General features: G+C 31.4%; 1 protein-coding gene across 8 annotated transcripts in view; it reads left to right on the top strand.

Moving 5' to 3' along the window:
- The window catches only part of LOC134706871 (5'-AMP-activated protein kinase subunit gamma-1-like), a 170,114-nt gene that overhangs the window by 68,963 nt on the left and 81,479 nt on the right, over positions 1-19,672 (top strand). The window contains exon 2 of one of the 8 annotated variants that reach the window (XM_063566193.1): positions 8,823-8,849. The exons of 5 other annotated variants lie outside the window; for them this stretch is intronic. In XM_063566193.1, coding sequence (XP_063422263.1) covers positions 8,823-8,849 — 27 coding nt within the window. Of the gene's footprint in view, positions 1-8,822; positions 8,850-11,994; positions 12,143-17,600; positions 17,645-19,672 lie in introns of those variants that run through there. 2 more of the 8 variants (XM_063566199.1, XM_063566200.1) reach the window with 2 other exon arrangements.

Below are 19,672 nucleotides of genomic sequence, written 5' to 3'. Positions count from 1 at the left end.
CATCCGTTTGTTCCATTAATTCATGTATTGAATGTCCTGATACTCTTCCTGTTTTTTTGCCAGTCAATTTCTTCCAACCTTCAATTAACGTCTTATTCTTTCAACAGAAACCTATTATTTTCTGAAATTTTTTATGGTTTTCTTATCAGAAGTTTTTTTTTAAATGTAATCATAGCTATTTTGTACTCAGAACATTTTGACCCAGATAGCTAGGTTAATAATGGAAAACCAATTTAGTATTGGGATTTTTTATTGAAACACTCTGGAGATTCTAACATGATGTCTGAGGATGCAGTGAATACTGTGTCATCTTTTATAGTAAGTCTGAAAGTTTCCCAACAATTAATAAATATAGCCAAATATAGGCACATTATTGAACATTATCACGGGTGTAAAACAATAATTCTGCTGTTAAGAACATGATTTTTGTCCAATTTAGTTTTAATTTTCTGGTGGGAATTGCTTAGTAAGAATTTTGTTCAAATTATTTATGTTCGTTCATTTCAGTTTGACACCTACATTACTATTTTAATAGAACACAAGCCTTTCTTTAGATTAAAGAAATTTGTTTTACAGTACCAAAGTGCTTTAAATACAAAAGAGGAAATATAGAAATTAAACCATAGTACTTGATACAAAAGTTTAAATATGAAAAAAAGAAAATGTGGCTACACTGGTATGATTGTTTATACAAGACTTTTCTATTTACTAAAGTAAAAATGAAGTTAGCAACTAGGTCACTGTACAGCATTCAACAAGAGCAACACCCATACTGCATTATATAATAAGTCAAACTATAAAAGGCCACACCATGACAACAAGTGTGTGAAACAACTAAAAACAAATAATGGTAGACAGCAACCAAGAACAACCAATAAATGGTTTCTGACATATAGTTTTACTTAAATTTTAGTTTTTATGAAATAAAAAAACACACACAAAGTTCATCATTTATTAAGGTCATATATATCCTGTTATATTTGCTTAAAAAAACATAATATGGTATTGATTAATTTTGTATTCTGTTGGATGAATTTTATATTTATACGACCGCAAATTTTGAAAAAATTTTCGTCGTATATTGCTATCACGTTGGCGTCGTTGTCGTTGTCGTCGTCCGAATACTTTTAGTTTTCGCACTCTAACTTTAGTAAAAGTGAGTGAATAGAAATCTATGAAATTTTAACGCAAGGTTTATGACCATAAAAGGAAGGCTGGTATTGATTTTGGGAGTTTTGGTCCCAACATTTTAGGAATTAGGGGCCAAAAAGGGCCCAAATAAGCATTTTCTTGGTTTTCGCACTATAACTTTAGTTAAAGTTAATAGAAATCTATGAAATTTTGACACAAAGTTTATGACCACAAAAGAAAGGTTGGGATTGATTTTGGGAGTTTTGGTTTCAACAGTTTAGGAATTAGGGGCCAAAAAAGGGCCCAAATAAGCATTATTCTTGGTTTTCGCACAATAACTTTAGTTAAAGTAAATAGAAATCAATGAAATTTAAACACAATGTTTATGACCACAAAAGGAAGGTTGGTATTGATTTTGGGAGTTTCGGTCCCAACAGTTTAGGAATTAGGGGCCAAAAAGGGACCCAAATAAGCATTTTTCTTGGTTTTCGCACCATAGCGTTAGTATAAGTAAATAGAAAGCTATGAAATTTAAACACAAGGTTTATGATTATGAAAGGAAGGTTGGTATTGATTTTGGGAGTTTTGGTCCCAACAGTTAAGGAAAAAGGGGCCCAAAGGGTCCAAAATTAAACTTTGTTTGATTTCATCAAAATTGAATAATTGGGGTTCTTTAATATGCCGAATCTAACTGTGTAAGTAGATTCTTAATTTTTGGTCCCGTTTTCAAATTGGTCTAAATGAAGGTCCAAAGGGTCCAAAATTAAACTAAGTTTGATTTTAACAAAAATTGAAACCTTGGGGTTCTTTGATATGCTGAATCTAAAAATGGACTTAGATTTTTGATTATTGGCCCAGTTTTCAAGTTGGCCCAAATCGAGGTCCAAAATTAAACATTGTTTGATTTCATCAAAAATTGAATAATTGGGGTTCTTTGATATGCCAAATCTAACTGTGTATGTAGATTCTTAATTTTTGGTCCAGTTTTAAAATTGGTCTAAATTAAAGTGCAAAGGGTCCAAAATTAAACTAAGTTTGATTTTAACAAAAATTAAATTCTTGGGCCTCTTTGATATGCTGAATCTAAACATGTACTTAGATTTTTGATTATGGGCCCAGTTTTCAAGTTGGTCCAAATCAGGATCTAAAATTATTATATTAAGTATTGCGCAATAGCAAGTCTTTTCAATTGCACAGTATTGTGCAATGGCAAGAAATATCTAATTTCACAATATTGTGAAATAGCAAATTTTTTTTTAATTATCAGTTATCTTTCTTTGTCCAGTATAGTAAGCAAGAAATATCTGCAAGAATTTTTTTTAATTGGAGTTATCTTTCTTTGTCCAGAATCAACTTTAATCTTTTTTATATACAATATACAATGTATATTCACTTTTTACTACCAACTGATAAATTTAAATAATCTTTACCATTCAGTGATAACAAGCAGTTTTTTTACATCTTAATATTTTATGATGTATTTAAATGAGTAGTAATTGTTGCAAACTCCATTAGAATATTTTAATTGAAATTAGTTTTGGAATAAGGGAAAGGGGGATGTGATTAAAAAATTGGGTTCAATTTTTCTCATTTGAAATTTCATAAATAAAAAGAAAATTTCTTCAAACATTTTTTTGAGAGGATTAATATTCAACAGCATAGTGAATTGCTCTAAGAGAAAACAAAAAATTTAAGTTCATTTGAATACATTCATTCTGTGTCAGAAACCTATGCTGTGTCAACTATTTAATCACAATCCAAATTTAGAGCGGAATCCAGCTTGAATGTTGTGTCCATACTTGCCCCAACTGTTCAGGGTTCAACCTCTGCGGTCGTATAAAGCTACGCCCTGCAGAGCATCTGGTTCTAATCTGTATTCATTTGGGTAAAATAATTCTCCCAGGTCAAACATTAGTAATATAAAGTTGGATGTAAATATTACAATGAAATAAGATTTTATATTAAAAAATATTCAAAGGTTCAACCTGAGTTGACAATCAAATATATTTTTAATAAAAAAAGTTATATTTATCCTTATAACTATTGAAACAAAAAAAGGGGGTGGGGATAACATCGCTTACATGGTGAGGTTCCTATCAAATTGAAACAAAGAAATGTGTTTAAAATACCATGGTTGTAAAAACTGCTATGTTCTTTTCTAAATAAAGGCTGATTTAAATGTAAACAGTATAGGAACATTGCACTGTAGTATGTTTATAGGAACTTTACACTGCAGTGAGCCATGTGTGATAAAGGTTTGTTTAAATCAGTATCTTAAAGAAACCTTTCTGATAAACTGCAAGTCATATAAAACAATGATACAAATGAATTGCATAAATAAATTCAACGTTTGTAATACTGAGAAGCTCAGTATAAGTTAATTAAGTTACCATTACTTTGATTTATATTTAGTATAAATGAATACTACCCTATTTTAGCAATTTTCAACATGATGTCAAGTATTTACAATATGTATGAAAGCCCAACATAAAAGATTTGTATATAAGAAACAATCACTAACACTTATTTAAAAAGATGAAAAGAGATGTTATACATGAGATGTATAGACTCTGGCTTTGTCTATTCATCCATATCCATAAGGGTCCAACCTTCTTACAGTTGGTTACATGATGATCTTTGAATAGCACGTACCTTCTATTTTGTTAAAGGACAACTATTATCTGAAATTTTGGCTTGACCATGGTCAAACAAGCCAAGGCTCCGTGTTGAAGGCCGTACTTTAACCTATAATGGTTTAATTTTTAAATTGTTATTTGGATGAAGAGTTGTCTCATTGGCACTCACACCACATCTTCCTATATCTATTGTCCATGCTTTATCCATGGTTAACCATGGTCAACCATGCACAGTATTGCGCAATATTTTTAAAGATCTTTGACCACATTTATTTTGTGTAAGAACCTGTACTATGTCAAAAATTTGATCACAATCCAAATTCAGACAGTATTAAGCTTGAATATTGTGTCCAAACTTGTCCATCTATTCAGGGTTTGACCTCTGAGGTGGTATAAGGCTACGCTCAGAGGAGCGTTCTATTTCTGCAGTGTTTTGTAGATTGTTGTTCGTTATATTCCTATGGTGTTTTTTTTGCCATAATTTCATTCTCTTAAGATTCCATGTCTTCTAAGTTTTGATTCTGCATTTAGCATCTTCTGACATGCAATATGCTTTTTGTATTATTGTAAGTCTTATAGTTTGACTTACTTTACTTGCAAATCTACTTAAAACAATATTGAACATAAATGTGTATCATTTAGTCCTTTTAATGTCACCCTTTCACCTTCAAATCACCCAGTTATAGTTGGAATAGATTGTCATAATGGATTGTGTCATATCATGTTACTAATGAATACTGGAGTTGTATTTTTTATATAACCAACCAAGATAAAAAAAATAAGGAAGGAATACAATATGGTGTTAGTGGGACAAAAACTTCTTTATTATAACAAAATAGTAGGCAAAAGAGTGTATGAATATCAAACATGAGAAGGCTGAAGGTATTGAGAACATGTTATGACCTTTGTATCACACTTTGGATCAGTGAAAGAACTATATGAATTAAGTTTTTTATTCTTCATTGGACTTTTGATGTCATCCCTAAATATAGCACAAGCAACATTTTACAAAACACCACAAAAAGTGAAAAAGTATATTTTAACAAAACACATTTGACTAACAGGTAAAGAAAAACACATTTCAATTCAAAAACTTAAAGATTAAGCACTGATCTGAACACAGAATCAGTTGCATACACAATTTACCTAATGAACTTTTACCTTAAACAGACAATGATAGATTCCATCGGAGCATCTGATTGTTTTGTCTGTAAGTCTGTAGGAAATTTGGCACACCAATGAAATTTTGAACTGCAATGTTTCATAAGTAAATAAGCTATTATTATTTATCTTACTTAGACTTGTTGATGCTGTAGGATAAACTTTAAGGGTAAGCAGATCCTGCTGCACATGTGGCACCCGTGGTGTGGCTTATGTTATTACAAATCCGGAAAATAGTCTAATTCGGTAGGTCAGATTCGTAAAAAGGGAAGGGTATTGTAGTTACGACATAAGGAACATTTCTGATATCATCTGTGAAACGGTTATTCCATAACGGTCAACCAACTAGTTTTCAACCCAGCCAATTGTTCAAATCTGTACTTATAGTGAAAAAGCTATAAAAGCTGGAAATTTCCGAGATAAAATATTGAATAACAAGTTAAAAAACATTTACTGAAAACATCTATACTATTATACGAGAAGACCTCATTTTGGGTGTCGCTTCTCTTCTTTCCACAATAAATTAATTATCATGCCTCTGTGTCCTGTGGGTACAGTGCATAATCGCATTTGTCATCCATTCATATGATTATTCAGATTGAGTTATTTTGTGTGAAAAACCGAGAAAAAAGACGTCTCGATATGTTTCCGTCATTGGGCGAAATTTTAAGTCATATTAGACTTCCAGTTTGCGTTTTTCTGTATACTTTGAACATACATTAATAATATTAGACTTCTGGTTTGCGTTTTTCTGTATACTTTGAACATACATTAATACTACGAATACAGTGTATTTTCTGTCTTATATCCGTCTTTAAGTCAGATTAGACCTCCGGTTTGCGTTTTTCTTTTTACTTTGAAACAAATACATATACTATGAATAAAGTGTATTTTCTGTCTGATATCATTTTCAAGTTTACTATCCACGGCAGTCACATGGTTTATTGAATAGAGAGGGTCTGAATAATCTATCAATGACCGCTGTGGATCAATTATTAAACCGAGAATTGACTGTTATAAGAAAATACACTTTCGGGACGTCTGTAACGGGTATTTTTAAGATCGAAATTTCAGGATTGACCATTTCGGGATGTCGAGATATTTAATTTGTATAATAAATTCAAAACCTCGGGATTTCATGTTTTTAAGCCCAGAATATTGGGATCAGGGCCCCTCCGTAGTGGCGGATCCAGAAATTTTCATACGCAGGGGCCCGTTGACTGCCTAAGAGGGGCCCACTCCGGTCATGCTTCAGTGATTCCCTATATAAGCAAGCAATTAATTTCCAGAAAAGGGGGAGGTGGGCCCCCTAAATCCGCCTCTGCCCCGACCCCCCCTTTAATGAATGTTCATAATATACAGATAAGCGCTAAAATTATTCATGTGTCACTAAAATTAATAGAGAACACTCAAGTCACTAAATGTTTTACAAAAAAAGAAGATGTGGTATGCATGCCAATGAGACAGCTCTCCACAAGAGACTACAATGACACCGAAATTAACATTTAAAGGTCACCCCACGGCCTTCAACAATAAGCAAAAGCCGATACTGCATAGTCTGATATATAAAAGGCCCCGAAATGACAATGTAAAACAATTCAAATGAGAAAACTAACAGCCTTATTTATGTACAAAAAAATGAACGAAAAACAAATATCACTGAACCACTGAATTACAGGCTCCTGACTGGAATGTTCATAATACATGTACACTAAATGTATGTTCATAATGAAATTGATAGAAAACAAAAAATGGGAATTTTGGAAATAAAGTACCTATATATGGCTTTTGATACTTTTCCTGAAATTCATTCAAAGTCATTAAATCTTTTACAAAATTCTTCCTACAACACTTTACATCCTTTCAAATACGCTCTGAATGCCCGCGATTTCGCGGGTGTGTTCTAGTACTTTATTAAAATATGTACATAAGATATTGCTGATTACTATATCTAAAACAAACCATCAGACAAGAGAACATCTATAGCATTTTTATGTATTTGTTTGCCAAATTATTATGTAACACAAAAATACCAACCAAGATAATATGGTTTGGTGCCAAATTGACCATTAAATCTGATATTTATAGAAATTTCTTCAATTAGCAGAAATTGAAATTGTTATGTAACATAAAAATACTAAAGGAGATGAAGGTTAGTTTGGTTGCAAATTGACATGAAACGCTAAAGTTTAGGATTAGTGATGGTTCCATTTTTGAAGCATTGGTGTCTATTTAGAATATATCTAATGTTCTTAAAACCATTCTGTTTGGAACCACATCAACCACAGGGCCTAGCATGTGACAAATGGTATTAATCACAGTATGCCAGACAGTTAGTAGTGTATTATCATACCTGTCCAATTATCAGTACCATGTAATGAGGATGGAATGTGTATGTTGTTTTGTGATGCATTTTTATCTTGGTTAATGATACTATGCAATACACAGCCATGCATCTTAGGGACTCTTGAAGATACATGATTGTAAATATCTGTCAAAGGAGTGGGAGGTTTGGCACATTGTTACCTTCACTGTAAAACAAACTTCAACCTAGATCAACCTACACCACCTGCATTTGAATGTGTCTTTACCAAGTCAGGACTTTAACAGTCAGTAGTCAGTTCTACCCTGAAGTATCATTTGTAGATATTTTTTTCCCTCTGTTTCTTAAACAAACTTGTGAGAACATCTTATATTTTTAACAGCTGGAATCTTGTATTGAAGATTTTTGGTCATATTGATGATCCATAAGGACTTTCATTGATAAACATGCAGGCTTTTTATAAGTTGATCACAAAGGACCCTCATTGAAAAATTGTAGGCTTTAAGGTGACCTTTAATTGTCCTCATCTTTGTCCTTTTGTCTTTGATGGATACTAGTGTCAATGACAATCATACAACAACTCCTTAATTTCATATTTATAATGATGTTCAACCCTTATTTGTTCAAATTGAAAATCATCCTAGACTAAACAACATAATACAAAAACTATTTGTAGCTGTATTACGTACTAAATTTCTTTGTATGTTAGTAACAAGATTATTTTCATGATGTTGTGAAAGCCTTCTGTTTGTCTACACTCCAAAAGTTTGTACTTGACTTATAAAACAGTATTTTTAGAAATGCGTCTGATGTCATGATATTCATAAAGAAGGAAAAAGTTAAAAACTTGATTTATGTCATTATATGTCTTGAGTACAAAATACAGTATGTCTGTGCTAAATAAAAAGTTAATTTATGTCAATATATGTCTTCAGTACAAATTACAGTATGTCATTGCTAAATCTAAAACAAAGTTGATTTATGTCAGTATAATTTATGTCTTGAGTACAAAGTACAGTATGCCAGTACTAAATACATGAGAAAGTTGACTTATATCAGTTTATGTCTTGAGTAAAAAGTACAAATAAGCCAGTATATGTCTTGAATACCAGTACAGTTAACATACATAAGAAACTTTATTCATGTTAGTTTATGTCTTGAGTTTAAAGTTCTTTATGTCAGTACTAAATGCATTAGAAACTTTATTTATGTCTGTATTTGTCTTGAGTTCGAAGTACAGTATTACAGTCCAAGCTTGTATCTTTATGTCAGGATTGACTTGTGAAGTAACTCCCACAGATTCCCTTCTTAGATAAACAAAAACAAAAAGTCATGGTCATTGTCGGTAATCAGTTTTCAAAGATTGTAAAGACAAGTAAAAAAGGTCTGCTGAATGTGATAATGAATGCAAAACATTATGACAGAGTTAAGGTGATATACACAATGGAGGATTTAAAAATTATTACCTTATCACCACTTAGGTTAGTTGAAAGAAAGTTATTCTAGGAGTAAGAGAGATAACTCTAACTGAATTTTAGTCAACAATACTAATTTTATAAAACCACATTCAGTTTCAGATGATAAGTGAGTCAAGCAAGGTAAAATGTTTGATTATTAGTCCATAATTGTAGACTCAACTTAACACAGTTTTTTGTAATTTGACACCTTTCCTGGATATAGAAAACTAATGCTTATTTACAGTTTGTATGCTGATATTGAAATATATATATATTTTTCACTTTGTGTTGCTTTAATTTTTACCTCACTGTAGACATACAAATGCACTTAAAATTTGAATAAGTGTTTTTCTGTATTGAGATACACTATCTGTCTTTTCTATCCTTAGTATGTCTGTTTGTCTAATAAAATGTTTGGCCTACTTTTCTCTATAACTACAAATTGGAGATTCCCAAAATTTGGTATCATGTGTTGATTTTAACAATCTTTATTACTATTTTTACAACAGATCATTGCAACATAAAAACTTATCTGGACATTAAAAAAATATGGCATTTCAGAATGTGTTTGCTCCTCTTCATCCTATGTAAATCTTTAGACATTTTCTCCCATGAAACATTTAAGTATTAAGAGAAGATGTAAGGATTGCTTATGAGACAACTTTCCCCCAGAGGAAACCAAATGACACAGAAATTAACAACTATAGGTAATCATAAAGCCTTCAACAATGAGTAAAGACAAAACTGCATAATCAGCTGACAGACAAATGTAATACAATTTTAAGAGAAAACTAAACATTTATGTACAAAAAAATGAACAAAAAAATAAATATGTAACACAGTAATAAACAACAACCACTGAATAACAGGTTCCTGACTTGGAACAGGCATGCACAGAATGTAGCGAGGTTAAACAAGTTTGAAGCCTCAACCCTCCTCTTATCTGGGACAGTGATGTAACAATACAACACAAGAACAAACTAAAAAGATTACATGAAAAAGTCTTCACTCATCAAATTGATAGAAATACATGTACATCTAACAAAATCACAGAGTGGACAAGGCTAATATTTTATAGACATTAATTATTATTAAATAGAATGAACAATACTATCCAGTTTGTAATTTGATTTAACGTTAAATTTCTTACTTCAAAATAGCTGAATAATATTCTTGTTAAATAAAGAGACTGATTTCCCAGTACCAAGTCTGTTGTTTTCATAAACTGTAATATTACTGTTCTTTTTTAAACATATATTATTTTGATAACTTGAAACTTGCCATGTCATCATTAGTTTTTATACAAAAAAATGAAAATAATAATGTACTTTTATTGCTTGCAAAATTATATTGCATTATAAATGGGGGATAACTCTACTTTACTTAAACATTATATAGTGATGTTTTAGTATATGGGAGATAACTCCACATTTCTTGCAATTTTCCATCTTAATGTGGATTTAACCTTCAACAAATAGTTGACAACATACTTTTTTCAAACACTAAGGAGAACTTTGCCTAATTTGTATGTCTGCTTGCTGAAAGACGGTTAATAAAAGGCTAGACTAATAATTGAAATTGGTTCTGGTGTAATGATGATTGATTGATGTAAAAAAAAAAAAATAGCAGCCAATTAAGGCAACAAAAGGACACATTTCTCAAATATGTAATGTTTATTTCTTTGATTTAAATTTTTGTTTTTTGCTTATGACCAATGTTGGCATATCTTTTTGCCAGTTAATCCAGAAACCAGGCTTTGCTTTCAACAGTCTGACAACAATGTTTTCTTCTTTCTATTATGATGAGGTTATTTTAAACAGGTTATGTTGTAATGATACCAACCTAAACACTGAAAATCTAATGGTTGACATTACAGTTATCAGAATAAAGAACAGGACTTTGTCAGATCCTTGTAGCCCAAGTATTGACATTTGTAAACCAAGTATTGACATTTGTTAGCCTAGCACATGGACATTAGTAAGCCTAGCACATGGACATTTGTTAGCCTAGCACATGTACATGGCGCTGTATTTTAATGGGATTGTTTATCAGTGAAAAACATTTGAGTCAGTGAAAAATTTTGAAAAATGAAGAATAATTGTAGACATTATATACATAAAAGACTACAGTATAAAAAAGTTTTTCTATACACTTGATTGTATTCTACAGTCAATAAATTGATGGTTCACAAATCACTTGTATTATTCATTTGTCTGATTTTACCATGTATACAGATATGGTGCTGTTACGTTTTTCTGTATTCATTTTCTGTATGCTTTTTGAGTTTTTATTAGTAGAAAAAGAATGAAGGAGTTGGCAACTGTACACATCCAGTCATTCATGATACATAGTGGACATCGTACCATCATTTATATTATTTGTTAAGAACCAACCAAATTAATATCCCTGTTAGATCTTCCTGGCTAAGAATTGTTCTGTAGCTCTGCAAAATGATTTAAATAAAATAAAAGATATGGATAAGTTTGAACAAAGAACCAAGATAATTGAATTTCAAATTAATTTGAATAAAAAAGATGCAGATTTAACTAGCTTAAATTTGATACAATGCTCCAAATCTTACTTTTTGTTTCTTGCATGTTTACAATATTTCTTATAAATCAGGCTGTCACTTTTGGATTTTAATATGTTTAAAAAAATTCTAATAACCTTTTATTGCTTACATTATTTGATGCATTGATCATCCAAAAACAGGGGATCATACCCCACCCCCCCTGGATTTGCCACTAATTATAGTATTGGTTTTCCTCATTGTTGAAGGCCCTTCACAGTGAAATGGAATTGTTCACACCACTGTTCATTGGTCCAGATTTAATTAACAGTTGTTTTTTAGTTTTTTGCAATGATGGCATTTATCCATATCTCCTTATTAATATAGTACAGAATACAAAGAAAACGTTGACATGGTCATCCATGAAAATGATTGCTAGTTTTCTCATTACATGAATTAATATAATAGAGCAATAAACATTCATTCTTTAATCATTTATGTAAATAATACTGGGAGAATGGTGATATATTGATTTTCACAGTAATAAGCATCTACAATACAATATCATAAGCATTAATCTCAGGGGACAGTGTGGGCTAATGTTTTTAACTTTTGGTAAATAAGTTTTTCATAACAGGAAATAAATTATTTCACCCATAAGTAATGATTAACTCCAGTGGGAATATTAATCTATATGGGGACAATAGAAATATGTTTACATGATTGCTCCCATTGTTCAGATAGAACTTTGAGATTCTCCCTGTGAGCAGTGAACCATTGAAAGTAAACATGTGCTTCCAGTGATCAGCCTTGTACACATGATCAGCTTTGTTTGAATTTTGAGTGGTATTCTTGGATATTTTTGACTGTGATTTAAACAGATCAATTATTGTATAAGATCTCCAGTATGTCTAGTATGGATGTGGTAAGTGTATAAATAACATGAACTTTTCATCCTTTGTTTGTCATGTTATATTTCTTCCTCTTTCTATTGTATAGATCTGAGTATAATTTGGTCAACTGTTTTCTCTATTGTTCTAATACTTTCCTTTGACTATTTTAGTTGGATCACCTTACTCCAAAGCTGAGGAGTGCAGTTAAAAATTTCAAATGTTAGAAATATTAACTTAACTTTGTTAGCTGAAAACAAAAAGTGTATTGTAAACTTTATGTATTTGAACTTCAAAGTTCAAACTATCACTAGATTTTAGTGTAAACAGTCTCCTTTTTATTATGTTTTATTGTCCGACACTAAAGGGAAAGCAGTATATATTTTTTTTAAGTACACCCTTAATTATTTAGTTACTGAAATATTACCTGAACAATATTTCAAACTGACAATCATTTTACAACATTGATGTTGCCTAAAGCTGAGGATATGCAGGTCCTTAGAATACTATTTTAATGAGTGTTGTGAAAGTAAGATATATTATACATATGAGAAATTTTAAAGATGAACAAGAAGAAAATGTTATGTTTAAATTGTACATTCCAATTTACTGAAAATACTCAAATAGTATAGTCTTATTTAGACCTTAAAATTCAGAATTCAGATGCTCACATGACATAAGGGCAATGAAGTGTGTCAGATGCCAGTCATTTAGATATTTTAACTTTATCAGACATCATGTACTTATTTATTAATAGAGCTTCAAACATCATTCACTGAATAATGAGAGTTGTATGGGGGGGGGGGGGGGGGGGGGGGGGTACCTTTGTGATGAATAACCCCAAAAAATCATGCCATAGAACAACAATTATTTTTGGTGCATGATGAAAAAATGTACACTTTTTTTGGATAATAAAAAAAATCAACTGATTTTGTGAAATCAGGCTATTTTTTCCCCCATGAATTATGTTAAAGATAATTATTGTGACCACAGACAAATCACTGCAAGGATATTTTGATGAATCACGTTAAAATTTTAACCAAATGAATTCTTATGGTAGCCAAAAATTACTGTTAGACGCCTGACAGTAAAGGGCATTCACATCCTGAATAATAAAAACTGCTGAAATTGAAAAAAAAACAGGATGATAATAATCTAGATCTTGTCATTGATATTTAGTTATAAACCACAGCTTTACCCCAAAAGGTATTTTGCTACAAAATATTTGTTGTGTCAATCAAATATCTGAGATTTTATTTCAAATGTTTAATCTTATTTATTATCTCATAGAATTGACATAATTTTGAAGGTTCTTTTGATATTCAGAGGGCCAAATATTGGTTCTCATTTGTGCTTCTGCCTTGTGGATATTTATCCAACAACAACTTAACAAGGTAATAAAAACAAAAAAAGACATTCCAACTAAAACCAAAGTTCTATGGGATTTTAATTTATCTTTAAGATACACATTTATTAGTTACCTACAGCTGAGGCCAAAGGGATTTTTTTTTTCTTCTGAAATTTCTGAATCAATTGTTTAAATATTTGATATACGACAGTCACAGTAATATGGTAGATGTAGTTTTAGTTTCCTTCCCATTGAGAGATTTTTGCCAAAATTGTTGCCCTTGAAAATAGAAAACTTTTAAATCCTCTGTTCTACGATCCCAGATCCCGCTTACGTTTTGTCGGATTCCGTATCCCGCCTACACTATGTAAGTAAGCAATTTTCATTTTTTTGTCATTTCCTGGGTCCCGCAAGACATCATTTCCCGTTTTCACGACATAATAATTTGACTTTCATGTGTCACGCTTACAAAAAATCAGCAACCCATGTCATGCTTAGACCCCAATGAGACCCACTGTAATATCTGTATTAACCTATTAGACGTTTGGTATACAGTCTTGACAGTCATATCATATGAGGTTCCAGATCAAATACAAGTTTTCTTCTCCATGATTAATTTTTGCAGAAGAGGTTTTCCCAAATGGACATTAAAAATTTCTTGGAATATCTTTTTTATTCAATTTCATTTTTGCTTGTTGATTTTATTGTTATATATTTTCTTTGATACAAAGGATTTACAAAGACATAATATTTTATCACATCAATGTATACAGCTGAATGAACTCTGTCTTTTGAAAATAATTGAGAAATTGGGTCTGGGATACAAATTGTTCAAGTCTCAGTGCTGATCAGTTAGCAATCCTGAAATAAAATGACCATGCAATAAAAATATTCAAAAGAGAGAGATAAAGTAGAACTAGCTAGTAAAAAAACTTTTTAGTCCTAATTTATCTACATGAGTAAGCAAGTGTTGATCTAGCACAGTTTGGTTTTAAACAACAGGACATTAAATGTAATAAGGAAATATTTCAAACATAAATTTTATTTTATTGCTTATTGTGATCGATTTTTTAAAATGTATACAATTTTTGACATTTATTTTTCAATATTTTTCTGCTTGTATACATGAATATTTAAAGTCTACATACAGATGGAATAATGATTAAACGTAGAAGTTCATTCAAAAAGGTTTGTCCAAAAATATCACAAGGTAAATCAGAACTTTTAAACCATTTTCAGTTATGATATTTTTTTAGTTAAAAAAATTTATTAAAGAGATCAACATTTTTTTTTTATAGAATTTTTATAGACTGTATCCAGCAGTTTTTCTTCCTTGAGACTGGTGTAAAAAGTTTGAAACAGTGTGAAATTAATTCTTCAGCTACCACTCTGTTTTCATGACTGCTTATCGACAGACTTCCCTCTAATAGTTTTAATTTTACTCCACAGGTTTAAGGCAGCTGCTTCAGATAAAATCATTCAACTGTTGGATAAGATCCAAACATTATCTGATATTTGCAGTGAACTCTAAAGACCTATAGCTTCCTAGTGTTATTAAGCTATGACAGTATATTTCTTATGGAACATGCGGGGTTAAAATGCAGTATACTAAAATTAAATTTGTAATATTTTAAATGTACCAAATTTTGGATATATTATAATGGGACTGTGGGACCATAATCAAATTCTACTCCTACCATTATGCAGCCACCATCAATAAGTTGATTAATTTGCCACTTTTGGATGCACATTTAGAATTTGACAAAAATTTGACTTGTGCTATACATTATATATACAGTGATGCTATGGATTAACACCTATAATCATCTGTAAACCAGCACAACCTTGACCTATCACCTAGTCAATTTAAACTAAGGCACTGACCATTCATGTTATATGGGTGCAAGATCTTTACCTGAATGATAAGAGGTTACTGGAGAGTGGATGTACTGTATCAGGCTCTTTCTTCAAAGATAATTTTCATGAAGTGTTTTGGTTGATGTTTTCTTTCCATGTGTCTATGTCTCTAGTCATACTATTTATGATTGCTACTGTTCCTGTGGGTGCCAAAAGTAAATGAGTTTTGATACATCAGCTGAAACTAATATATATCATGTCACAATCATCCATCAGTACACCTAGGTTAACCAAATGTTCATGACCATGATCTGTTGGTGTCCATGAATTTCCATTGTATTAAATAATCAATACTACAACCAATGCATCAAGAAATAGTATCTCATTTTCATTAAGAGAATAAGATGGGATGTAAATCACAAAAAGATAGAAATCTAAACATCAGATTAATTATACTGTTTGATTCGGGATCATTTGTCATCATCTGGTTTCTATCATTAAAATAACTCTAGAACTTTCACTGAACAAGTTCACAGTGTTATAGATTACTGATGCATAAACCAAATATCACAGCAGGTCATAGTGCACCTGATATGCACATAGTGCCCCAGGACATACAATTTATGAATATAACAGTAGGTCTTTGAATGCATGATAAGATTTGACAAACAGAATATAAATGCTGTGTTATAGGACCTAACAGACAGTGTTCAAATAATTAGTTCAGACCATACCACTTAAGCGTATCCAATCATTGCACTTAACAGTAGGCTATTACACTTTAGTGTGACCATTGTTTTTTAGCATGACCATTGTGTTTTAGCATCCCCATCACATTTTAGGGTCCTACAAATATAATATTTCAAATAAATGATATGGAGGTAGTGAATCCTTTATGTTTTTCAGTTCTCTCTGTGTGTGTGACATAGTTGATAAGAAAGGTTTCTTGATAACTAACAGACCTTTGACAGAAAATGCAAATGACCACTTGTTTAGTAAACATCAACATGTTTATATTATTACCAAGGACAGACTTGTTTACATGATTTGTTAATGATAAGATTCATTGTTTTCTATTCACTTAGATTTGATACCAGTAGACAAGTTTGATTGTATATTGATGTTATAGTGGCAGTAGGTGTTGATTTATCATTAGTCAAATTGTAGAGGACTGTGTCAAAGTTTGTTTTCCAGATGAAACTATATTATTTTGAACCCTGAAAATTCTTTCCTTGTAGCAGCATTGCAACAAAATTGAATGACTGACACTCTTATGTTTCAATTCAAACACTAGTCGTCTTATTCCTAGCCTTCCTCATTTTGGAAAGAATCCGTTTTAATTTGACCATGTTGACTTCTTCTGATTGGAACCTTAACCCCTCCTTAGGTGAAGGGGGCATGAACCCTCTTTTTGCAAAGAAGTTATTAAAAACAGTTTTCAACTTTTTCTCCTTTTCAATGTGTTATGATGTACATTGAAGGTCTAAGGAATGCCCCTCTTCATTGCTACAAGGTTTGAGTACGTTCTATCGAATAAATTGAGTCAGTTGAAGATCTGTGGAAACCCCCTCTTCATTGCTATATTGGAACCAAGAACATTGAATAAAGAGATAGTACTTTGAGAACATGTGGATTCCTCTTGTGTTTTGCTACAGAGATTAAGTACATTTAATAAAGTGATAGTCCTTTCAGGGAATGTGGATTTCCCCCTGACTTCCTTGATCAGTGACCTAGTACATCGAACAAATTGTTATTTGAGGATCAGGAATTGATGAAATTCAATAAAATGATAGTCATTTGAGGGTCTGTCACAGGAATCCCCCTGATCAATGCTACAGGGACGGAGAATATTGAATAAAATGACAGTCTTTTGAAGTTCTGTGAAACCCCCTGTTCATTGCTACAGGTGTAAGCCATGTAGTTATTTAAGGATCCATGAAATCCTACCTGTTTATTGCTACAGGTATCGATTATAGTGAAAAAGTGTAATACTGGTACATGCAGTTATTTGAGAAAGTTGCGATTTACTATGAAAATCACAGATATTATTACAGAGTTCCCACTTAGTGTTCATCTTTTTTTGTTAATCAGCTACCAGATAACATTACACTATACATTTCTTTATCATAAGGGTGATAAGCTAGGTGGACATTTTACCTGACGGGAAAAAATTTCTTAAGGTAAGACAAATCACCTATCGTTACTTTATTATAAGATCTATTAGTACACTTGCCTTAGGGTATTGTATAAGATTATAATATAAGCCTACTGGTATACCATTTGTTTTCACTGTGCTCTCAGATTAAGTTTCTGTACATTGATGTCTAAAAAGGTCAGTTCTCAAGGTCAACAAGTTAACTTTACTTTGCACCCATATAATAAGTACACTTACAGAAAGTTATAGTATTATAATGCCTGTTCAAGATGTGAGATATGTATTACAGTTAGCTCTGAGCTAATAAGTGACATACATGTACAAGTTGATCAAGGAACATGAAAATGTGCAGGATTTCTCAATATGGTTGATATATAACTTTCTTCAAAGCTAATTCTTTGCTGCAGATATGTTTTTCTCCTCATTCATGTCATGTATGATGTAATAACATTAACTGGAATTGGTTTTTTTACGCAACCTCAGAATACTGTCTTCAACCTGTATATATTTGTTCCATGCATTATACATGTCCTTGATTTAATCATTCATCAGTTAGATGTTACTTCTGTCCTGACAAATCAATGGACAAATATCTGTATTACTAGGTATTCAAGTTTATTTACTGTTATTAGATATCTCTTATTCAAAAAGGACTGTTATGGGATCAGGAATTTATAATAAGTCACATAGACAGACTAAACATTCATATGTGGGAGAGAAATGAAAGGACTATGTTTACACAGAAGATCATCCTGTCAATAATCTGTAGGACTTAACCAAAACTTCCATATAAACCATGGGTATATTCAGATTTAATGGTCAGCAATAATCTGCTCTTTACAAAACACCTTTAGTATCACTCAGTAGTAAAAGGACAATAATTTGTAATAAAGACTGTAACCAAACAACAAGAAATCTGTTTTAAGTCTCTGACCTTTGACATCAATGTCAAATAATTGATTGTTAGTGACAATTTTATATCCATCCTAAACCATATATAATATCTATATATATTTTCTTGTTTGTCATGCAAAGACATTTCTTGTGCACCTAAGGTTTTTATATTTTTTTTAAAAGATGGTATTTATATCCACCCTCTTCCCCCTCCTCTTATAATAAATTGTTAAATATCTTTAAAAAAAAAAAAAAGTTCAGATACTGAATATTACTATTGACTTTCATGTTTTTACAAAATTATATAGAAATGAATTATGAGGATCTCCCATTTTGCTGCTCCATTAGATGTCAACTAAGGGTCATATTTATATATTTATAAAAGTCTATCGCTTCACTTTCAATTTCTTAAAAAACTTTGCCGTCCTAATGATAAATGTATTTCTATTAACAATCTTACTTTTCTCAATTGATTTTTATGCCCCATCTACCATAGTAGAGGGGCATCATGTTTTCTGGTCTGTTCATCAGTTCATTCATTAATCTGTCCATTTGTCTGTCTATCCCTCACTTCAGATTAAAGTTTTTGGTCAAGGTTCAGTTTGTATACGCCTGGGACGGGACGTATTATGGTATACTGTTGTCCGTCTGTCCATGAAACTTTGGTGAACTGTTTATATCTATTGATGTAAGCTCTCTTTCAATTTTTATAAATTTCAGATTTTAAGTTTTGGATTTATGGGGCTTTATTCATAAAAAAAGGGTGATTTTTAACACTTCGGACAATAACTCAAAAAGGCTTTCACCAATGTCCATGAAACTTTGGTGAATTGTTTATATCTATTGATGTAAGCTCCCTTTCAATTTTTATAAATTTCAGATTTTACATTTCCGTGTTATGAATTTTTATGCTTAAAAAAGGGGGGATATTTCAATTTTGGGACAATAACTAACACTTTCACAAAATTTTATGTATGTATGAAAAATTAAGACAACAAACTTAGTTAAATTTGAGGTAGCCTTAATAGTGCCAATTTTTTTGTGCATTTTTATTTATTATTTGGGGGGGTGTATTTGACAGGGCTCACACTATTTCTAGTTGATCATATAAATTCATTTAAAGCATAAAAGACAAGTTAAAAGAGCAACGGGCGTATCATGCGCTAAAGCACAGCCCTTTATTAAGGAAGTTGAAGTCCAACACAATTTTCCTATGATGTGATCTTTCTAATTTTAATGCCAAATTAGAGTATTTAACCCAATATAACAGTCTACTGAACTTAGAAAATGATAGTGTGAGTGGGCAATCCA

The sequence above is a fragment of the Mytilus trossulus genome, chromosome 2 (genome assembly GCF_036588685.1).
Source record: "Mytilus trossulus isolate FHL-02 chromosome 2, PNRI_Mtr1.1.1.hap1, whole genome shotgun sequence".
In the NCBI taxonomy this organism is placed as follows: Eukaryota; Metazoa; Mollusca; class Bivalvia; order Mytilida; family Mytilidae; genus Mytilus; species Mytilus trossulus.
The sequence above is the reverse complement of the archived record's forward strand: the minus strand, read 5'-3'. Positions and strand labels throughout refer to the sequence as shown.